At 41.7% G+C, this 23,823-nt stretch overlaps 2 protein-coding genes across 3 annotated transcripts; both read right to left on the bottom strand.

The window, feature by feature from the left end:
• Window positions 1–3,915: 3,915 nt before the first annotated feature.
• Window positions 3,916–14,869, bottom strand: BMI1 (BMI1 proto-oncogene, polycomb ring finger). 2 transcript variants are annotated; one of them, XM_024199535.2, is made up of 10 exons: window positions 14,433–14,869; window positions 9,296–9,429; window positions 8,839–8,935; window positions 8,048–8,103; window positions 7,898–7,948; window positions 7,510–7,618; window positions 7,378–7,423; window positions 6,686–6,784; window positions 6,098–6,178; window positions 3,916–6,012 (listed from the first exon to the last, which is right to left on the bottom strand). In XM_024199535.2, the coding sequence occupies exons 2-10, from the start codon at window positions 9,405–9,407 to the stop codon at window positions 5,683–5,685; spliced, it is 981 nt and encodes a 326-aa protein (XP_024055303.1). In that variant the 5' UTR covers window positions 9,408–9,429; window positions 14,433–14,869; the 3' UTR covers window positions 3,916–5,682. The 2 variants fall into 2 exon arrangements, with proteins under 2 accessions (XP_024055303.1, XP_024055313.1); XM_024199545.2 differs by lacking the exon at window positions 14,433–14,869 and adding an exon at window positions 10,093–10,126.
• Window positions 14,870–17,128: 2,259 nt separating this feature from the next.
• COMMD3 (COMM domain containing 3) lies at window positions 17,129–21,737 on the bottom strand. Its single transcript, XM_024199560.1, has 8 exons — window positions 21,592–21,737; window positions 19,824–19,935; window positions 19,661–19,724; window positions 19,541–19,575; window positions 19,140–19,200; window positions 18,996–19,052; window positions 18,841–18,900; window positions 17,129–17,770 (listed from the first exon to the last, which is right to left on the bottom strand). The coding sequence occupies exons 1-8, from the start codon at window positions 21,728–21,730 to the stop codon at window positions 17,711–17,713; spliced, it is 588 nt and encodes a 195-aa protein (XP_024055328.1). The 5' UTR covers window positions 21,731–21,737; the 3' UTR covers window positions 17,129–17,710.
• Window positions 21,738–23,823: the final 2,086 nt, after the last annotated feature.

Genomic DNA, 23,823 nt, shown 5'->3' with positions numbered 1-23,823 from the left:
CTTTCGCAGAATGAGCAGGGACCTGCAGCTGGGAATGGCTCTCGTTCTGGAAATGGTTATAGCTGGCCAACATTGTTTATTTGCTAACAGTGGCCGCTGGGAATTATTGGTTGTATGGCAAATATCGCTGCTTTGGCAATGACTGTTAATTTGCCCAGGATCGCTACTGCAATGGGTGCTTGCTTTGGGTACAGTTACCGGGGAGAAAGATGGCAACTGGCAATGGTTGATTCTTTGTTAAGGGATGAATTTGGCTGTGGCTGCTCGTTGGGCAAAGGGTTACAGCGGGCAGTGGTTGCTACGTGGCGACCGCTCATGATCGCAACTGGCAAACTGGCAATGATGATTTTCAAGCTACTTGTAAAAAGGGTGGGTGCTTTTCTCTTGCTTTCGTTTCCCCCTTAGCTCTCCGGCTTGCGATGGCTGTGCAAGGAGCATGTGTCTTTCTGTGGCCTGGCGGCTGATCAGAAGAAACGTCAGGGCTCCCCGCAGCGTCTCCGCTTCCCGATTGCTCCGTCGCTCTCTGCCTTGTGCGCGGCCTGAAAATTCCCATTTGAATTTGGCGGTAGAGAAGTGGGAAGTTCACCCAGCGAGCGGAGCTGCGCAGGCGCAAGATGGCCTCTTCCCCTGGTATGAGCCGCCGCAGCGAGGAGCCTTGTACGCTTCAGTGGAGGCATTGAGCAAACGCGCAGCGGACGGAGTGGGTGGGGGGAATTTGCAGATGCCACATATTTTCTTTGACGCTCACTGCTCCAGATGAAGAAGCCAATGTGGTTATTTTCACATAACCGCGCGTTAATGCGGGAAAATAATACCCCCAGGTAACGGCAGGGCTGCATTTCACCGCCTGCACCCTCCAAAAAGCGCAAAACAATTCATTTTCGGCGCTTAACACCGCTAGTTTCGCTTCCTCCAAATTCGAGAAGGAAAATATGTGCCAGTCGCCACATGGAGGTACGGGCATCAGTTTCCGTGCGATGTGCTGATGAGAGAGAGAGAGAACTAAAAAAGGCTGCTGCATGGCTCCTATTAACATCTGTAGCGAGTCACACAGGAACTGAAAGGAGAACGTCGTATCCCTAATTCGGTATCCAGGCTTAAGCACCAAAATCGCCTCCGTGGCTCTCTTCATGGTTTCAAGACATTTGCATGCTGCAGCCCAGCTTCAACGCGACAGCACAGAATGCAAGTTTTCTTTCTTCTCTTCGAGAAACGAGCCCCAAATGTATTCGTGGGTCCTTTTTTTAGCCACGCGTTTGACATTTTTAAATGCATACAATTAATCGGTGCATTAATAAATATAGATATTCAAATCCAGTAAGCACTGAGATGACACCCGAGACTCTGGAAGGTGTTAGGGTTTGATCTTTTGTCTTTCTGTGACTCTTCTGTTTGGTTGCAGAAAAGGGAATGCAAGAAGCAAATCTGGAAAACTACGATATCAGAATTTGAATTCATACGGCACTAAAACAGCTGTCCCGTTGGGGTTTCCTGACATGGTAACGATTTTAAGATCGGAACACTTAATGTCTTCAGCCCCTTAGATGCGCCTATAAATAATTGCAAAGGCATTCCTTGTATAGGACCTATTAAGAAAAGGCGAAGAAAAAGAAACTGCCTATACAGTACTAAAATAAAGGAAATCCGTTTCAAGTACCCAGAGTAGAAGCAAGGACATTAAAAATTAACAGCGGAAACAGGAAACGCTTATCTACGTAAACATTGTCTCAGAGTATTTTGACAATATCAAAATTAGGAAGGCAGAAGGTGCTTGCACGGAGGAAAACTATCAGAGTCCTGCCCAGGTAACTCACAGTGTAGGTTGCCTTTGCTTTTCTCTGTCTAGCTAGAAAACGGGAGCCCGTTGTACTGTACATGTGCATCTAGAAGCACCCGATCTTTGTGAATCTGTTTGGTGGTAAAGGTCGGAACTGCAAGAGCTCACTTGTGATGTTTTGAAAGGTAATAACCAGCTATATATTAGGAGAGGATACGTACAATAGATTCAGGGACAGGGTCAATATGAAGGATCGCTTGCAAGTCATAGAGCTGTAAAAAACTAGAGTGTTCACGCTTCCCCCTCAGTATTAATCCGCGAGAGCCTTGCAAAGAGTCGTTGTGGCTTCTCACTGGAAATTCCTAACGAAACAGGTCGAATCTTTGGCAGAAGTGAGGGTGGGGAATGGAATGACATGCTTGACAGTGTTGGAGAATGAAAGAAATAAATTTACCTGCACTTTACATACATGTTTATCTTACTCTTAAATTTTCTCTGCCTTTGAATTTGAAACATCAGAGTCTCAATGCCCCCATTCATTTCTAAAGAACTGAAGAAAAGCTTCTTTGAACCAAGTTATCTAAAAAGATGCCTTTTTTCTCAGGCACCTTGCATGTGAATGAAAGAAGCTTCTTGCTCTCCTGTCTAATAACGTGACGCTAAAGGCTCCTTGGAGTTCACCTTGGAACTGCAATAGCTACACGCTGATATTGGCCTATTGAAAGACAATGAAATGGGTTGTTTTAAGCACTACTTCGTAACTCAGGGGACACAATTCTGCTTGTGGGGAAAAAGTTCTTAAATACTTTTCAAAAGAGTGGATCGAGTGGGCCATTAAATTCACATGCACCATTCTGGGTGGACACAAGTTATGCGTGGAGCAATTGTCAGCTGAACCGGAACCGAATTTTGGAGCAACGAGCAATGAAAAACGTAGTGTTCCTATGCATACAAAATAAACCTGCCTTAAACTTTATCCACGTATAGGATAGATTTGATTGATGAACATGTTTTTACAGCAAATGCAATTGGACATCGCACACTTTGGCTTATTTTCCCGATAAAAATAATCTTTAAGATGAATCCGAGTATGAGGAATTTCTTGTATTATCACATTAAATGTCCATTTCATCTTCACGGGCTATAAAGAACCATTTAAAGACTTACCCATTCTTCCCCTGACAACAGTGCATTTTACTTGCTAAGACAATCTCGTGAAACCAGGAGAATGATTGAACTGCTTTGATGTAAGCATCAAGATGCTATCTTGTATTTTTTCCCAAATAAATGTAGCAATATATGTGCATCACAGTAACAAAACAGCACGTAGCAAAACATTTTCTAGTGTAGAACAGACGTACTACATCTCCGTTAGATCGTTAGAGGGGCTTATCATTTTTAGAAGGACTGGATGAAGTGAAGTCCAGTGTACCATATAAATTTTATAAGTTCTAAAGGGAATTATGCAACTCACATTTCATTGCACTTATTCTTGACGGAAAGGTTGTGTATACCAATATTAACTCAGTTTTTATTGCAACATTTATCATTATTGAACTGGCTCCAAAATAAAGAAGCTTAGTTTGATTTATGTGCAATTCAGTGTTTTGGGCTCAATGCCGGCCTTTGTTGTGAATTAATTCATATTTTATATAGGATAGGGAACCAGGCCAAGACAATTCTCCGTGCGATTGAAGTATCTTTACTTTTAAAAAATATTTTGTTCCATTGAAGTTTTTAAAAAGGTAATCTAGAGATGGAGAGACACAGTCTCTACTCCCCCTAGCCCCACCATTCCTAAAGTGTGGGTAGGACGGATATGAAGAAAAATAAATCTCCTTTGTCAACATTTGAGAATTAACCACTTAGTCCCAAGAACTATTCAGGTGAAATAAAAAACTCTGCTTGTTTACTATGCATGCATCTGAAATAAATCAGCACTCTTAAGACAATTGTGTTATTTTCATTCTATGGTGACCTGTTCTATTTACCGAAACCTGTCATACACACACACAGAGTATTTCAGTAACAACATTCTATTTGTCCTTTCATATCACATGATTAACAAAGCTTATTTGCTATTTGTTGAATGAAGTATCCCTTTTATTTGTTTGATCAATTATAAATGAAAGATATTCCTGTATATAAAACTGAACGTTTTAACTGCTGAAATGGAACTGTACATGTTTACTACAGGAAAAAATATCAAATCTCGTTTAACAAGACATTATACATCAATAATCCCTGTGGCGGATTTGCAGTCACCTGATCTATAAAAACAAGCAGGACAAGTAACAGCAATTTATATGCAAAAGTAATGATTTAATGACTATAAGCAAGACAAAGCAATAGAATTGTGCTTCTGTTGCAAACTGGAGACAATGAAATGTTTAACTACAATTTTCCCGTACAAACATGAAACAATATCCATATAGAATAAACACCCTCACAAATGTATAAATGGTGGGTGATGAACACACATGAAGTTCGACCAAAGCAAAGCACAAACTGAAAAGTGTTCGGGGCTATTCATATTTTAAGTTAAAAGTGTTCCTTCTAGTTCAAAAATAAGACGTTTGGAAGCCTCTGATAAAATGCTCCTATTGGCAGAACATTAAAGTGGAGGCGTTCTCCACAGTTTATTGGAAATATTAAAGTACCTGTTAAATGTTAATGAAGTTAGTACTGTACCATATACATATATATTAAAACAAATTTAGATAAAATGCCTTCATCCAGCAACCTGCTGGTTCCTTAAAATTTATACCACATATTTTATGGCTTCTATAATGATTCCATGTGCTTTTAAAAAACACAATTCCATCACACCAAATAATAAAACTAACCAAACAGGTAAATCACTTCCATGTTCCTTAATTTTTCTTCACTGCACCATTTAAACTATTAGTATCGTTGGGTAAAAGTAAAAATATATCACTTGAAACAAGATAAAGCCCATAAAATCCTATTAAGATTGCCAATTGCTTTCAGGTTAACAGAGATTTGTGATAGCTCTCAAAGACTGAAGCTTTCACACACATACAAAGTGTTCTCTGCAATATCAGCAAAATTCAAACAGGTGGCATCTGCAAGGGTCGAACCAGTTTGGAAATTTAACAACCATATCATGAGTGCATGAAACACAATATTTTCTTTATAGTATTTATAAATATATCATACAATACTGTTTCCTGTTATGTCATATACCAATATGGCATTGTACAACAAGCATAATGCCATCTGATTCTTACAAAAGCGAATCATTTAAACAAAGTCAGTAAATAAAACGGTAATACCCGCTTTTAGGCATACAAATTGTAAAACTGAAGTTTACTTTCATTTTGATCGGTTCTGCGCAGCAACAGAAAAGTAAGGATGCAACATAAGAATCAAAATGGCTAATACGCAAGAAATAGTTATTCACAGTGACATGGCTACATATATGCATTATTCTATGCATATTCTTTCCGTTTTGTTGCATTTCAAGATGAAAAAGCAGTTGCTTTCTACAGGTTCACAAAACAGCATAATAACAATAACAATTGAAGAGAATGTAATGTAGGAGTTAGTCTGGATTAACAAACTACATCCCAAGGTTTATATCCACTTCCGGAGCTTCCCACGTCTAAATGATGGGGACAGAAATCACTCCACCTCTTTCCTAACACATCATGGTATACTTCTGTTTGCTTCCCAGTCCTTTGAAAATAATTCTTTACAGAACAATCTTTCGTTGTAATTAACGTCCATATAAACAGTCACCTAGTCCATCTTTCATAGCCAAGTTCGGTGTCACTACAAAAGAAAGAGATTTGGACGATAGTCACATGTATTAGCATCTATAAAGCTGTAATGGCATGAAGAGATCTATATAAATCAGGGTTTTCGGCAGTCTCATTGAGGTGTCAGCCCGACGAAGTTGCTGAAGAGCCATTTATTGATGTTTTCCGCGCTCTGTTGGTAAAGGAGGATTGGTGGTTACTGGTGGGGCTGCTGCTGGTTCCATTCATAGTACTAGAGATATGAGGAAATTGAGGATGGGGAGACTGCACTGGAGTGCTGGGGCTGGGCAAACAAGATGAAGTAGAGGGGATGCCTCCTGCTGGGCTGCTTGCCTTGTCACTCCCAGAGTCACTTTCTAATTCTCCGCTATTATTTAAGCCTTCTCTCTGGTGGCTGATCTTCATTCTTTTGCAAGTCGGTCGAACTCGATACTTCAGAGGAAGAGGTCCATTCTGCAAAACAAAGAGAAGGCACTATAAGCACACTCTCTGCACCAGTAAAGATTACAGCGTGAGAAGAGGAACGGCAGGTATTTACCCTTCTCCAAGTGTAAATATAGGCAATATCCATTAGTGTATAGTAGTCCTTCAAAGGTTCCTCTTCATACATCACATCGATCTATTTTTAAGACATTAACCCTTCAATTAATAAGTATCAGAATAGAATAACTTAAAGCATAATATATTTTTCTTCCAGGGAAAAGTGATCTGAAAGCAATATTATCAATGGGACTTCAAAACCTTTTACTCCAAAACTGCCTGGCAAAGGAGAACTTTTGATACGTACTATTTATCTGGCATATATGAAAAGAGTATTTAATTTTTTAAAAAGTCTATGCAAAATAACTTCCTCAGTATTTAGAGGGCAGAAATACATTTGAAAAAATTACAGCACAAACACAAATGCTTCTGTGGGATTTTAAAGTATTTTCTTATTTCTTACAAAATATTACATTATACATTTTAAATATGGTTAGTTCTTTTTATTTTCTGGTTCTGAGTTAAACAACTAATTAGAAACCCACTTTAAAATAAAATAAATAAACAACAATACAGCTAACCAGCTCTGGAAGGTTTAGAATAAAAGGACTGTTAAACAAAACAAAACAAAAAAATATCCAGGTACCTGAAAAGTATTAGGTATGTCCATTTTACTTCGGAGAAACTTTCTTAGATGCATCACTGTCATTGCTGCTGGGCAGCGTAAATATCTTTTGTCATTCACCTAACAGTATATTTGGAAAAAGTCAGTCCATGTACTGAGAACAAACAGCACATTTTAACTGTTTAATTTAGGATGACACAGTATAATTGAATAAAAGCATACAAACTTTATAAAATGACCAACTACAGTTTTAAGATTGCTATTGAGAATTCCTTATGAATAAAATTGAAAATAGGCACTAAATACTAAAAAAAAAAAATGCAGAGCAAAATCAAATACTATACAAGTAATTGTATATGTAAGGGGGCCAAAACAGATGAAACATCTCTACTAATAATATTTTTAAAAAGTGATTATATTTTAAAAATTCAAATGGTCTTTCTTCTAATAAAGGACATTTAAAAAATAAAAGTAAACTACTTCAGTTTCCATTTTAAAAGTATTAACACAGCTTCTATTTTGTCTACCAAAGTAATTTCTTTCTATCTATAACAGTAAGAGGTTGCAAACCTCTGTTTAATATCTTTTTATGGGGGTTGTTTCTTCTGGCAGATAGATGTAATTATTTATTTAGCTCACCCACCAAACTGTCCAAAAAGTAATTTTTGTTTTTCTGTCTAGGCTTTTGTCTCGAGTAAAGATAGATTATTTACCTCATCCTTTGATTTCTCTCTCTCTTTATTTCCTTTCCGTTCCAATCTGGAGAAAACAATGAAACAATTACAACAAATAATAGATAGAGCTGTTAACATTGATAAACATAAAATATTGCCCACAGAACTTGCCTATTCTGGTCAAAGAATTCAATGGATAAGCTTATTATCTCGTCATCTGTTATAATTCTTTTGTCTTCGTCTGCAACTTCTCCCCTGTCTTCATTAGAACCATTGGCAGCTGCACAGAAATTTCCACAATAGTTTATATTTTTAAATTAAAATCAGACAGAATGGCAATTCTCAGTAACAGGGAAAACCTCAATACTAAGATAATGTATTAGTATTTAAGTAGCCATTATTATATCTTTAATCAGAAACCTGAATCTAGGGTGTCTTAAATGTATTTATGGTTAAATAATTTGTAAATTAAAGAGAAAATACTAAGATGTTTTAGCTAAAGTATAAGGTCCAGTCTGTGTTATTTTTACCAAAGGTTTAATAAACTAGGAAGTTTTACCATCAGCTGATGGATGAGCTGCATAAAAATCTCTTCTCCTTTTCATTTCATCTGGATGGGAAAGCATATATGTTTCATTTAGTTTACTCTGTACTAGAGGTAAAAAAGCAGCATAGTAGTTATGCATTGTTATTTGATTTAACTACTTACTTTTGAAAAGGCCTGGTACTAGTTTGTACACAATATCTTGGAGAGTTTTATCTGACCTAAAAAAACAACAACCCCAAAATACAAATAAGCAAATGCAGCAACACTTGAATAAAAGTTACAGCTCTTCATTTACAATCAATCCCGTAGCAATGAGGGATCGTCTACAAAAATAAAATGCTCAGCTATATTAAAAGTAACCCACAAGACTTTACAAATTGACGTTATTAAAATAAATTTTAACTCTTTTGCAATTTATCTGACTGAAAATATTTTCTGTCCACTAGCAATCTATCTCCTACAGTGTTCACTCAGTCTGAATGAAGGCCTTTTAAAAACCTGTAACCACCAACCAAAATGAGCAGATAAACATCACAAAGGAGCAATGAAGGATCCTGCTGAAGGATGAGGACTTCTTTTTAAAGTTTAACTTTTCCTTTTAAGTTTCATAAATATTTTTGATGTTTCTGAAGAACAGTTAAGAGGTTGCACTGCAGGATGTCTGTGTGAAATGGAACATGGAGATGCAAAATATGGGATTGTGATAAATAAGGAGAGGGAAAAGGACATTGTTCAAGCGGCTAGTGTATTCCAAAAAATACAAAAACTTTCTGTCTCGCATCCAGTCAAGTCTTCGATTTCAATCCGTGACAAGACTCCAAAGACAGCACATAGGCAAACGTTAGCATGTAAATTGACAACTCCTCTCAGATTTAAATTGTAGATGAAGAGATAACATCAAAATATTCACAGCTAGACCCCTTTTATAAAGTAAAATTACACTTTTCTCCTACCTTATATTCAAAAGCGGTCTGGTTTTGTGAACTTGGACATCACATATAGGACAATACTTGCTTGTCTCCAAGTAACGTACGATACACGTCTTACAGACTATAAGTAAAAACACGTAAGGCTTTTAGTAATATTATTAGGTAATACTCAAATATGGACAGAGGTGCGATTTTTACACTATGCAAGCTAATAAATGGTCCACTGTCAGAAATACGCTGCTTAAGCTAAACAAGTTCTCTAATTAGCTGCAATTAACGTGAAACTGAGACACTCGGTGTGTATATAGATATACACACTACGTTAACAAACACTAAGGCTTTTGTCAAATGAAATGTGAACAAATCATCTTTCGCACACATCTGCATATTGGATGTTCTAGCTAATAGCTCCGTTTTTCCGGTTGCACGGGAAAGGTGCGAAGCAGCACAGGGACAATGCGAAGAACCTTATTGTACTTACAGGAGTGTAGACACTCTATGATGGTTGTTGCATCAATGAAGTACCCGCCACAGAGCACACACATGAGATGGGGGTTTAGCTCGGTTATTTTGATTCTGGTTGTTCGGTGCATTTTTGCTTAAGAAAAGGCGGCTCTGAAAGACACACACAGAGGACCATTGACTAGGGGACGAGCTCAGTGTCCCAGGGACAGAGATCCCGCGTTTCCCCACCCACGCTGAAGTTGCATCCCCAAAAGGCAGGGAAATATGGAAGGAGACCGGAGGGGGAGAAGTGGCCAGACAGGGAATTGCGGGCGGGCGCGATGCCCGGGTGACACAGCCCAGGGAAATGTCCCGGCCAGAGGTGCCTGCAGCCCCGCGTTGGGGGCCGGGGTCCAAGCCCTCTGCCAGCTCCGGGAGGGCGAGCCTGCTGCACAGCACCTACCCGCTCCCCCGCGGGTGCTGCGGTTACTCGCTGGCCCAGATCCCCTCGGCGCGGCTGGAGCCCGCAGCCCGGGGTGCGGAGGGACCCAGGTCCCCTCTCCGTGGGGCGGGCCGGGCACGGGGCTGCAGGGGAGCCACACAAAGGGGAACCGGCGTCTCCCGCTGCGCCCGCCCTGGCATTTCCGGAGAGCCAGGGGTGGGGATGGGGGACACGCACCTCGGAGCTGCTCCGGCCAGCCCCGGGGGCTGCGCGCTGCCCACCCGGCCGGGGCTGGGGTCCGGGCGGCGGCCGCTCCCCCCTCGCGCCGCGCTCGGTGCAGGCTCGGGACTGCTCAGCTATCCGAGGGGGTTGCTATAGCAACTTACACTTACACTTGGCATCCTGCCACCGCTGGGAACACACGAGAGCCAGGCGGGGGGGAGCCGGGGAGAGGATGCGGGCCGGGGGAAGCCGGGCCGGGGAGGGGGCGCGGCCCGGCCAGGCTGCGGGTGTCTGCGAAGCGGCGCCGGGCAGAGCCTGGGCCTGAAGGAACCTAGGCTGGGGCTGGGGTGCAGCTGGGGGAGGTGGTGTCCGGCGCGGAGGGGGCTGGTGGAGCCGGGCTCAGCAGAGCGGCCGCACGATCCCGCAGGGTGCAAAGGGAGCGGAGCCGGATTTGGAAGAGAAGGATGGGGGTGGGGGTGGGGGCTGAAAGCGGAGCTGGTGGTGGGAGGGGTCTCGGGCGGCCAGAGAGCTGCGCCGAGCCGGTGTTGGGGTCTTAGACTAGTGGAGGCAAATGCAAGAGGCTCCTCCCGAGTCTCGGCCATTTCGGATCCTCTCAGGGGCCTCTATCCACGTCGACTCGGTGCAAGGAGCTTGTCTGAGAGCGTTCCTCTTCCCCTCTGCTCCCTCCCTCTTCCAGCCCAGCCCAGCAGAACCGCATTCCCAGGCAGATCCCCCTAGCTCGCCAGCTGTAGACTTCGCCCCAGCTCCCTGCGATCGCATTACAGAGATGCTTATTTAACTGGGTCTCGTTTTAACGCTTTTTGGGGTCTAAAATGAAATTCTTCCGCGGCTCGGACAGGAACGGTGCAAAGTTTTGCTAAGGTGAAAAGAGATTTGCAATAAGGGGGTGAGGTGTCCGTTTGGGAGGAAGCCGGTGTGCAAATCTCAGACTGTTTGAACAAATCACCTTTTGAGCAATAAAAGCTACTTTAAACAGTGCGGGAGTGACAATATGCAAAGAACCACGTGACCTGACCATTCCTAAAGCTAAATCAACACCTTGTCAACGCTGTGCAGCGACAGGAGTGAAAAACAAATGTCATTTTCCCAGCCCGCAGCCTACAAACCCCCATCGGCTGCAACAACACGAACAAAAATCATATATAGGAAAGAATAAGAGGGAAAAGAATAAACTCCAAGGAGGAAAAAAAAAATCGCCAGCTGCGCCAATTGTACAGTAAATTATTTGCTTTCAACTAGAACCTGAACAGTGTGACATAACAATGCTGCTCAAATGCATGCCAGTCACCTCCCCATTCCAGTGCTCCCACTCCACGGACCAAGTTTCCTGATCTCACCCTTCCTGGGACAAAGTCTAGAAGCTACCCTCGACTGAAATGTCTGAGTTTATGAAACTCACTGTTGGATAGTGCTTGAGATTCTCCCCAGATCCTCGCAAGCTTTGATACCAAGCAGTGAAACCCAACGATACCAACCAGGTTCCGAAACGCTGTGAATGTCAGTCAAACTGGCCAGGTGAGGGATACAACATTTCTGAGAAAGTGTCCACAGCGCCCACGAGCGACCTGAGCAAGAAAACTTCACTTGCTGCTACATGAGACTCTCTGAACTAGCTATGTACAGTAGACAAACTCTCCACTATGAAATGATTGCGAGCCATGTGCAAAGGGCTATGGTGAGGTGATATCCCCAAGGCTGAGTGTGGCACCGCGCAGGGAGTCAAGACACAAATGTCACTGTATTCTGATTCCAAAGATCGCCTCAACAGTCTCCAACCTGCCACTCTTTTTTATTGATATCGACAGCATGTTTTTGTACGAGAGGATAAATGCAAGGCGGCTTTACTTCAGTCTCTGAAGTATATTACTGCAATGCCATTGACCTGGGGTTTCTTACATTACTCAAATATGAATAGGCTGCTGCTTTCACTGTTCTGTGTTTTATTTGTTAAACCCAACACCGTGTAAATCATACACATCTATATTGCAAAATAAACCGTGGCAGAGGTCACATAGGACGGTTGGTTTAGAATTCTTCCCAAGCCCTGATATACCAGGGCAGCCCTTCAAAAGATATTAACACATGTTTTATTTCACGCAAGCGTAGCCTCTTCCTAAATGGAGAATTTAATTCAACCGTGATCCTTGTTTAGTCGCAGCATCCCCTACCGCATATTATTTATAGCCTAAAGTTAACTCTTTTTCTGCTAATCGCATACTATGAGCTGTCTTTGAAATCTGTGATCTCATGCAGCAAACTGAATCAAACACCCAAATACTCACTACAAGTCACCTGGTACACACACACTTCTCTAGATGTGTGTATCCATTATACACACACACACAGTATATATTTTACTACAGCAAAACCTGACCATCATATTTTGGTTAGAGGAAAATCCTTTCAGGTTTTTCTACTGGTATTAACGTTAAGAATCCATAGACTCACCACAGCCAACACAAACTGTCCCTTAACATGAATATATATATAGTTACACACACAACCAAAAAAACCTCAACTAAATGTAACAGTACATGATGGTAAAACTTGCTAGCGGTAAACAGTGACAGCCAACTGACTGTTTAGAGGCCTTACATGGGTTATGTCAAAATGAAGAAAAACAGAAGCACGTTCTTGTGGTTATAATCAGCTAGACTATGAAAAAAATCTGAGTGCAATAAACTATCTAATTCGGTTTTCCAGGTGTGTAACAAAGTATACCTAAAATATAGGTAACTTCATTCAGACGGTTTTGCGTACTTTGCACCTATATCCACTCGAAGAACTGGCTGTTCAGTAATAACAAGCCTGTCATCTAAAGCCTTATTATCTTTAGGAATAAGAGCCACTTTTACTATGAATACTATTATTGTCCCTTCACTAAAGAATGTCCACATATGTTTTAAAGGAGCTGTAAGGATAGTATTTCCCCAAAGAACGTCTTTGCACAGCATATTGTAGTAAAGAAAGAACTGAAGAATGGCAGCAGAGGGTAAAAATCCCCCAGCCTTTAAAATCAGGCTCATAAATTTAACTACTTGAAGTACCCAATCAGTCTACCTAAATAAACTAACGTGAATTTGTAGGTATCGCCATGATCTGGTATAGATCAATAGTTTGTATCTTTGGTAAATTGCAACAAAAGTCTGTCTTAGTTTACGGGATGTATTGTAAATAGCGCCTCTAAGCATTTTTAGTGGATTACATTTCCAGAGTGACAGACTCTCTCTAGTCTTTAAGAGTCCTGTAAAATAAAGAAACACTGGCTACTATAAACTATGCAGAAAACTATTGAATGCTATACTTGGCGTTGGGTATATATGTCTACATCTTCCTAAACTTTATGGAGAGCGGGGTACGACGCTTAGTTTTTAGATTCTGGAAAATGACGATTTTCCTTTTATATAAATTGATTTTTTTCTGCTTCTCTTTTCTTGTTTACTTCCAAATATTAACAATAAATGGCTAGCAAAGCGCCAAGTTGTGTATTGTCAAGGCCACACACAATTCCATAAACATATACAATCAACTTTCTAGTGCCACCCATAAACAGCACGAGGAGTAAATCCACGGCACCTTAAAGACTTTACCAAGAAGTTCATGTTAATTTACCCTTCCCGGGCTTAGAAGGAAAATACCATTTAAAGAAAAAAAAGTCATTCAAAAAAACCCATTATGTCCTGCAGTCACACCATCTTCGCTATGGTAAATCTGCACACCCAATTTTCAAGGATCACAGTCAAAGTGATTTCTTCACAAAAAGTTATTTTTCAACTTTGGTCTCCCCTGTCCCCCCTCAACAGGTACAAGCCCAGAAACTTTAGCATTTTAAGCACAAATGCAAACGGAGGCATTGGAAACAACTGGGAACCGCCATCTTACAAGCCATCAAATTTCACAGAAGTGTTTGTCCAACTTAAGTTAATAACATTTTCTTTGCGGTCCCCCCCGGTCTAACAACCCCCCCAGCAGGATCACTACCCCCCAGTGGCCCTATCTCTATAAAATGGGTGCAGTATTTCACACTTTAAACCCCCCCAAGCATATTTCTTTCGGAGAGGACTGAAATCTCTTGACCTAGGCAGCTCCAGATTTCATGAACCGTCCCCGTTTAATCAAAATCTGCCTTTAAACAAAGGGCGCTGAGGCCGGGCTGGAAACAGGGACTGGAAATATAAATATTCTCCTAGGGGGCCATGTGCACAGAAACATTTTAGAGGGCAGCTGGGGAAAGAAAGGAACTAAAATTTGCAAATGTGGGTGCGTAACGAAAGTGAGTGCACAGGCTGCTGCTGCTGCTGTGTGAGTCTGTGTGTGTGTGTGTGTGTGTGTGTGTGTGTGGTTGGAGCAGCCTGTCAGCGCTTTTCGCATACGGAGAGCTTGGGGGACACCTAGGCTCCCCTTTGCAGCCCCCAAACCGGCCTAAACCCGCCGCCAAGCCCCCTCCGCCCCCCGTCCTTGGCAAGGAGACACCTCGCTTTATACATACCCGGAAAAAGGAGCCGGTGGGTGATGATCGGAGCGGCCAAAAAAGACAATGAAAGTTAAAAGTCGTTCAGCAGAAAATGAATGTGAGCCAAGCGGCCATCTTGAAATGAACTGCAGACGCTGTCAATTGCAATAAGCTTATTGCTGCTGCTGCTGCTGCTCTCAGCTCATGTTAGTTACAAAACAACCGGGTTTTCTCCTCTCCTCCACCGACCCTTCTCGCTCCCTCTGTCTCTCTCCCTCTGAGTCTGGTTTTTGGGTGGCTGAGGAGCTGGGAGTTTAAAATCTTTCTAATCCGGATGGGTTCTGTCTCCACCAGCCCATTGTCTCCCCCTCGGCCCCCTGCTCTGCCTCTTGGTCTCCTTTTTATTATTATTATTTCATAGTTGTTGGTGGGGAAACAGGGAAGGGAGGGCGGCGGAGGGAAAAAATGCAACGCTGAAGGCACACAGTGGAAACTGACACCGTCCCCAAAATGGCTCAGAGTTCGCCCGCCCCGCCAGCATCACGTGGGGCTCCTCATTCCTTAAGGGTGGCCTGGGAATTAGTGTCGGTGTAGTCGGAGCCCGTCAGCCTCCCCATGACCCAATCCCACAACTCAGCCGCCACCTCCCCCTCCTCGCACGCCACCCCCTCCCCCTTCCACTCCACACACACTCTGCCTGTTCCTCCTCCTCCCCCTACCCTGCACACACACAGACCCTGCCTATTCCTCCTTTTCCCCGCTGCACACACGCTGCCCCGGCCCCCCCCTCTACTCACATTCCCCACTTCTCCGCTTCCCTCCGCACTACACACTTTGCCTTTTCCTCCTCTCCCTCCACACCCCTTCGATCCCTATTCTTCTCCCCCGCTGGCTACAGACACTGCGAGCCCTGCTACCCCTCCTTCCATTCACACACACTCCCCGCTCTGCACACACGGTCCATGCCTCCTCTCGACACACATCGCCTCCGTCCTCCTCCTCGCCTCACATCTACACACACCAGCTGCCTCCTCCTCTGCCCACCTTTCCTGCCCCATCTCTGCACAGCTAAGGGCTGTACACACCCAGAGCTGCCTCTTCCCCACGCTCAGCCCACACCCCCTTCTATCCCACCGCCGCGCTCACCACGCGGGTTCTCTTCACTGCTCCACACACACGGTGCCCATTCTCCCCCCTCCACTCCACGCATCTCCTCCAGTCCTTGCCCGCACTCTGTGCGACTGCCCGGGAGTTCCCCCACTGAGCACACGCATCCGCCCCCCATCCCTCGACACATAACACTTGCCCCCCTCGATGCACACACACAATTCCCTGCCTCCTGCCCCCACTCTGCACATCCTGCTCCTGTCCCTCTTCCATCTGCAAACAGTCCCACGGCTGCCTTTCCACACTGCTATTCACACACCGCCTGCATCCTGCTGCCTCCACATCCACATGCTACCATCAGCCTCCCCTCCTCTATTCCACCTTCCTTCCCCTCTACACTCAGCACAGATCCCCCTCCTCTGCACATACCCTCTGCCCCCTTCCAGACACACATTCCACCTCGCCCCACACACACCACCTTCCCGGACCCGCCTTTCCCCCAGACTCTTACCCCTTCCTCGCTCTCTTCTATACATACGCGTTGGTCTCCGTTTTCATCCATACCCTTGTTCCCTCTGCATCCTCCACCCCCAGTATACCCATCCTGCTCCTCACTGCATCCTCCACACGCCCTGACACCTCCTGACACCGCCACTCCCGCCACATGTACCCTGTCCCCAGTGCATCCTGCGCTCACGCCTGGCTCCCTCCTACCCCCCGGGCATATTCCTTCTTCCTCTCCCACCCTGACTGACTCGGCCCCTCCTATCGCTCCCCCAGGCACGGCGCTGCTTGCTGGGGCTGTGCCCATCTCCTGTTCCCCCGCGGGACACAGCCCCTGTGTGGACGGGAGGCTCCCTCGTGTTGGACACAGCACCACAGCGTAAAGCTGCCAAGGCTAAAGCTCCGCTCTCCGCCCGTTCCGGGGGCTTGCTCGCCAGAGGGGCTGCGATAGAGAATGTGGGTCCTTGAGGGAAGGGATCATACCAGGGGGTATTGACCGACGGGGGAGGGGAGTGGGCAAGGCCAGTCCCATTTTAACTTCCCCTCCTTTGACGTCCTAGGATCGCTGCAGAGCAATAAACCCCCCTGCCTGGCTCCGGAGCTTTAATGAAGGAGTGGCAGCGCTGTACCCAACAGCGGCAGTCCTCACCTGAGCGCCTCCGCGTTTTGCCCGTCAGGACTGCAGGAGCCAACCCCGCTTTTGCATTTAAACCGGTGTTTATTCTCTTCAGCAATTGAGTTCCCCCCGCCGGTTGATTAAAGACAGCGGCTGCGAGGAAGAGGATCAGTGGGAGAAGAGTTATGTATCAACACTGATTTCATACACAGGGTATAATTTCTGGAGGGACAAGCTTCCAGCTAGTAGGGCAGAAGGTGTGTGTGTGTGTGTGAAGAGGTTGTGGAGACAACGCAGGTCCCATTTCAGTTCCAACTCTACATCCGCACTGAAATAACAGAGGATGGACTTCTCAACGAGAGCAGACCTTGACCCATTGCCTGCCTCTGTGGAGTGGTGCTTGCTCTGAGTTTTTAAATGAGTAAATCCGGGGCAAGATCAACGACTGGCAGTTTTGCCTCCAACTGTAAAGTTTGAGTGAATTTTAATCTCACACAAGGTGCAACATCACTTAGAGTGAAGGATACAGCAATGGACGGACAACGGCATTACAAACTAACAAATTATATCGCTAGAACCTTAACAGTATCGCACTGAACTAGTTTTTGGCTTTTGAACGATAATACTGTTCCTCCAAGGAAATGTCATTATAAACGGAGCTGCTGTTTCCTCCCCTTGGGAACTTTTCATCCACAAAAATGGAGAGAAGAAATTAATCCATTTTATTATAACGTGTGGAAAAATATCAGAAAAATAATATTTCAGAAGAAAGCACAAAGTAAAATAAAGTGAATATTTTAAAGACAAATCAATTATCTAGCCATCTAATGTAAGAATAGTTGTGATAAGTAAACAGGACTTTAACAAAGAACATAAATTGGACTGCACAGAAAGAGTAGTTACACTTACTAGAATACAGAATTTCAGATTCAAGAGCTGATACATAAGTAATAAGGTCTAAGAGTTTGTGACTACATGATATTTTAAAAAGAAGAAAATTGATTCATCATGTTCCCTACGAAGAAACTGTTAGGAGTCAGTGCACTTTTCTTCCTCTTGAACCCGGTGGATTGTCAATTTCCTTCGATCACATCTGAGATGCTCTTTCTAGGCTTTTTGCTGCATCTTTTAGTTTTCCAACTAAATCCTAAAAGATGGAGTACTTCATTTTAGAACATATTTTGCGACAAACTGGCTATTAATAGAGACAAATATACATTATTTTTAGATACTCAAAATGGGAATAGCAGCACTTGCCTCAGAGGACTTTTATATTTGATACAAATGTAAATGTCCATTAAAGCAATAACGTTTACTACACTTCAATGCTTAAAGTGTTCCACATATATTTGCAAAAAATAGCCTTTCACATGGATCCGTTACTAAAATAATAAAGTGCATTGTAAAATGAAGATTGTATCAACAGTGTATTCACAGTTAACATTAAAAGATACTTATCACAATAGCCATAGGCAAATTTCAAATATTTTGAAAATATTTAATGACAACGTTTATGCCAACACAATCCTGCAGTCAAGGCATGTCAAATTTAATTAACTCAGCAAAACCTAAACCTAACCAAAATATATCTTTGCAGGTAAAACAAAGTTTTTGGGAAACATTTCACTTGAGTTTAAAATTTGTAATAGGAATATCTTTGCATCCCCCTACCCCCCCCAGCCTTTCACAGTTTTTCCCTAATATTTTTCAGTATAACAGCCCTCCAACTACTTAATTACATGCTTAATTGCTAAGCAGAGATCAATGTATATTTCAATTCATTACTTCCTCCTTAGGTGCAATTAGCACCGATTAAAACTCTTCAGTTTATACACTTTAATCAATCATGCAGTGGTTATCCAAATACCATACCATTTTCTCCTTTATATTTTCTCTGTATCACAGGAGATTAAAGTTGTACAAAATTGATGGATTTCTTTTCAGATTAGCATTACATTAAGAAATGTTTTCCATCCGTTTCTAAAGCCATACCAACAAGAGAGTAATTCCCAGGTAACTAACTTCGTGTAGCTGGCAGCTTCACATCAAAAGTACAGATACAATAAAATATTTCATTTAATATGTTTTTACAAAAGGCATTCTTCCCAACCCCATATATTTTTTGAACTGTTTACAAACTTTGCAGTTGATTGACACCCGATCAAAATTCACAGCGCTGGAGTCAAATACAGAAACAGTGATGATATAAGAAAATACCTGTAACTGTTCCATAGTGCAACTAAAACTAACGTCAGGGTGTGATCTTGAGTCGCTGTTCTGAAGGAAAAGAATAACACCTGTTTAATTAAAATGTGTCCTGAGCCTGGAGTTGCCTTTTATCTACTTATACTGGGAAAAGTGATATACAGTACCTCCACATTTAAGGTCACCAAATAGGCAGGTCGATACGTTTTATGAAGTTGGTTGGTCTAAAGTGATAACGAAACACACACAAAAATCAGACATTACCACAGAGAAGGAAATCAAATCAAAGTTTCCTAATGTGGTAAGATTACCTTGATTTGATATTCCAGGCGCCAAGAAACATCGGTTACGTGCAGAGGACACCTGCCTATACTGAAAGATACAATGGTTATGTGTATCCTATCCTAAAAGTAAAGGTCAGTTCTTCAAGGCTTTTGGTAAACAAATGCTAACAAGTTTTTACGATTTTCTCAAATGATTGTTCAAAAGTTCACAACTTTATTTAAAGAAGAGAGTGTTAAATGGGGAAAGGAAAGTTCATATTTTGTTTACATTTGTGTTCAAAAGTATTAAATACAATTGAACGATTTTTGTTACTTTAATCATTTAAATAGCTCATTATAATCCCCCCATAATATATTTGGGTTTTTTGTTTGCTTGTTTAAATAATATCTATAACTGAAAAATGATTTCTGTTGACAGAATAACCTACCTTCCCAATATGATTTCCAACGTATCTTTGTTTTTCTGAAAAAAGGAAAACATGTATTTGCCAACTTCTACTGAATGAATAATTATAAAAGGGAAATATAGTTTAAAATTGGCTTAAAACCTGATATTCGGTGCAAAATTGTTCTATTCTCTCTCTATCAAATTTACAGTCTTCTAGATATGTGCTAGAGAGAGAAAAACAGAAGTGTATTAGTCTTTGAATAGAAATTAGCAGTATAATTTAAAGTAACAGCCACTAGAAGAATAGGGTGGCTTCAAAATACCTTATAGTAGATTTGTCGGCTTTGTGTTTTCCAGCCTCCAGTATACAAGTTGCAGCTGCTGCATGACAATGTTTTAATACTGTTGGGTCAATATGTTTCAAGACTGGGTGATCTAAAATAAATGAATTACTGATGATATACTTGTTCCTGAAGCCTGAAAACAACTTAAAAGGGCGTCTCTTTCTTTTTAAAATGAACTGTTCTAAGAAGTTACAAAGTAAAATGTTTCATAATTTAGAGGGTGGCAGGAAACTAAATATGTAGGCAAGTTATTAAACCAAATACAGCACAAAAGACAGGTATTTTCATATTGTGAAAATCATTGCTAATACGTTAGTTTCAGTAATAAGTGGGTACATGCATCTTCCCTCAATCCATTAAAATTCTTACGTATCATAGGGAAACCCTTAACTTCCCATCACCCACCCGCAAGCATTTTTCAGAGCCTTATCACCAGAGACATGGAATTAGAATCTGACCTCGATTATACCAGTATAAATTACTCCGGATTTACACCGGTATAACCGAGATCAGAATCCGGCTCATAAAATTTAAAAGAATATAAATACAAAGGTTTCACAAATTTTCTGAGTATATTAGCTCTTTTTCTCCTAATCGCCCCTTCCATCCATCCCCCACCCCCATTTTATTCAATTCATTTATGGAATTAAATTCAATGATCCAATTAAGAATAATGTCAATGATAAACTAATTGCACGGATTTGTTGGGATTGCCATAGGAAGAAACATCCCACAGGGAAAACAAAACAAACACAACTTTTGTTCGTGACCCAGGAGGACGCACGGACACAAATAGGCGGATGCCTTCGTTTTAATTGCTATATACATCACACAATTAAACACTCAAGTACTCGCGTTTAGTGTAAATACTCCTCCGAATAACAATTTACTTCGGAACTGTCTGCAGATTAAATTTCACCAAAAGACTGATTAACCCCTCCCCCAAGTAAATTCGAATTTTGTTCAACAATTACAGTTTTAGCTACAATCACCCCCCAAAGTGATTTGCATTTCCCAATAAACATTTTGGACTATATTGCAGTCACTAGCCGAATAATTAAAACAAATCCTGTTGTTCCACCCTACTGCTGTGCGAAGCTGCATGTCAAATGTCAACACACGATTACTTTGCATGTGCAATTACTGACCAGGCAACAGATTTTTATTACCTAAACTGCACTGAAAATAAATGGAGCTGGGAATTAAAAATACTTATAAGGGACATCAACTAAAGACTGGGACTGCAGCTGCCAAAACCAAACTGAACCCACTGCCACATACACATTTGACCCATGCCATCTTCATTTTAACCTCTCCCGTTGGCAAATATACGTAGCTTAACCTCCCTACAGAGCTGTTTCGAATAACCAACCAGGCAAGAAGTGATAGTTACCCAACTGTCCAAAACATCCAAGCTCCTTTCATTTAACTGGAGCTTGCAATCTCTTTTAGGCCACAAGCGAGAAATGCACAGTTATTTCTGCAGTGAAATAACAAACATGGGGGAAGAACACTCCGTGGGGAAGCGATTACATTGGTGTTTGTCTTGCTTGGTGCAGGTGGCATAGTATGCGTTACAGTACAGGGATCTAGGGGTCTGGCTCTAGCTACAATTAGCTGCAAACACAAGTCACAATAATGTAGCAGAAGATAAAAATAGATCCATTTCCCTGTTTCTCTCCAGCGCCCAGAAAGACACTGCAGGTTCCTTTCCTCTCCTGGCTCTTACTCGAGAAGCAGCGCTTACCTAAAGCTACCTGGTCCGCCTGGGCGTTGAGCAGGCTCTGGAAAGCCGTCTGGAGCAGAACCGTGTAGGCGCTAGGAGAAAAGCAGCCAGAATCGGCTAGGATCTGCAAGCCGCTCTGCACATACTCCGACAGCTCCATTGTGAGCGCTGTGACCTTCGACACACAGCCCACGTGACACCAAGGCTCAGCTGATCTCGCAGCTCCGGAGGAGCTAGAGTGGCGGCGGCTGCTTGTTACAGCCCAGCCCTAGAAAGCGAGAGGAGCTGCTGCTGTTGGAAGCTAGGCACCCTTTCTGCCGAGCTAGACACCACACATAAGTGCTTTTGTATTTAACCCCCCGCTTCTGCTTTTCAATGTCCTCTATGTCTCCTTTGCCAGGGTAGTAGCAAAGCCATTTTTTAACTAAAAATAATAAAAATCTAATGGACATCCATGAATTTTACACACTTTTGGTGTTAACCCCCCCACCCCGGTTTTTTTGCAGTGTAAATACCACCACTGATTTATTTGTAGGGAACAGCCAAGGAAATTCCATGCGCACACTGTAAACTGGCTTTACCCTGGCTCTGAACTTTCAATAACTTTCCAGCCCCAGGGAATGCATTTTTTCTCCTCTTTTCTGCTATATATCTTATTATGGTTTACATTATCATTTGTGAAATGTATTACATGTTATTTACATCAATGTGCAGCTTCCAGACCTTTGTATGCCTCTCTTTCCTCTAGGAATTGCACAAATAAATTGCTGAATAACTCTACTGGTATACTGTAGATAGATGGACACTATGGAGAGAGGTCATTAGAATTGTCTACAACAATAATTATTGTTTATGTATTATTATATAATATTTTTTAAAAGCTGGAATGGTAGATGTATATTTTATATTTTGACCTGATACTTTCTCAAGTGCTGTGGAAATCTGAATCTGTCTGATTTAGTATTTGTTCTTCCATTATGCAATACAATAACAGGCCCTGATCTCGCAAGCACTTATTCACATACTTAACTTTACATACTATTAGTCCCATGAGTATTTGTAGGATTGCGGCCTTAATGTTTCTCTTGTACATACAGACATTTTGTAATATGTATACCTATAAAATGAAAAAAACGGATATCAGTATAATGTTATGGTTGAGAGTTTACATACACAAAAGTCAGAGAACTTTAGACCTAGACCCCCAAGGTTTTCCATTTAAATCAGTGGAGGTTAGGAGACTAAATACCTTTGTGGATTTAAGCCTTAATGCTATGATTCCCACTGCAAATATAACTCAGCTCTTTTTCATATATGTAGAATTTTCTATTAATATATATGGCAATATAGTTATGCTTTAAATATAGGAACTATGTAATGTTGCTGTGGAAACACTATCCATGAATTTTGTGAGTAATTTGTGTGTTTAAAATCTCATCTGTAACATTCTATTAATGTACTTTTTGTATGTCTTTAAAAAAAATACAAAAACAGAATTTTTGTGCATTTACTTGAGTTAGATCCAAATGATCACACATTGACACAAATACACTGTTTGCTTGAATGTGTAATTATTAAAATAAACACAAGTGATTGTATTTCAATGAGCATATTCAGATATATGCACATAGTTTGTGTTTATCTGGATTATTGCACTGTGGACTCAGCCCGGCTCCTATCTGAAGTCGGTGGCAAATCTTCCAATGACTTCATTGTGTGAAGGATTTGGCCCTTGAAACAATAAGGAAAATGAGGTATTGCAGCACAACTATTTTAACTCATTAATACTTTTATTTCTTAATATTTTTTCAAATTTACTAAAGCATAACTTTTCAAATTAAATTGGTTTAGAGTAATATGAGTTTGAAAAAAGTGTAGCCTAAAAATTTCATAAACATGACAAACTTTTATCTGAAACTTGCTGGATGGAATTTTACCAAGCTTTCCCAGTAAGTCATATTTGGGTTAATGAACTGCCAGGAGAAATGTCAACCAAAATGGTAAGTTTTGCTAAGTTATAAGCAACCAAAATAGGGGCTTAGAAGCAAAATGCTTCTTTAACTGCAACTATATTATCACTATAGCAACAATATAATATGCATTCTCACATATAGAAAACACTGGTGTAGATAGATGCCACCTGAGAAATAGTATTATTTTGATTGATGACCATGTAAGTAATATATTCCTGAGATACAAGGTGTTGACATAATATGTTATATAAGCACTTTATATTTTGTTTACTTGTTATTT

This window comes from Terrapene carolina, unplaced genomic scaffold, assembly GCF_002925995.2.
Source record: "Terrapene carolina triunguis isolate 2854851 unplaced genomic scaffold, T_m_triunguis-2.0 Scaffold84, whole genome shotgun sequence".
Lineage (NCBI taxonomy): Eukaryota > Metazoa > Chordata > Testudines > Emydidae > Terrapene > Terrapene triunguis.
Note: the sequence above shows the minus strand (reverse complement) of the source record. Positions and strands in the feature narration are given on the sequence as shown.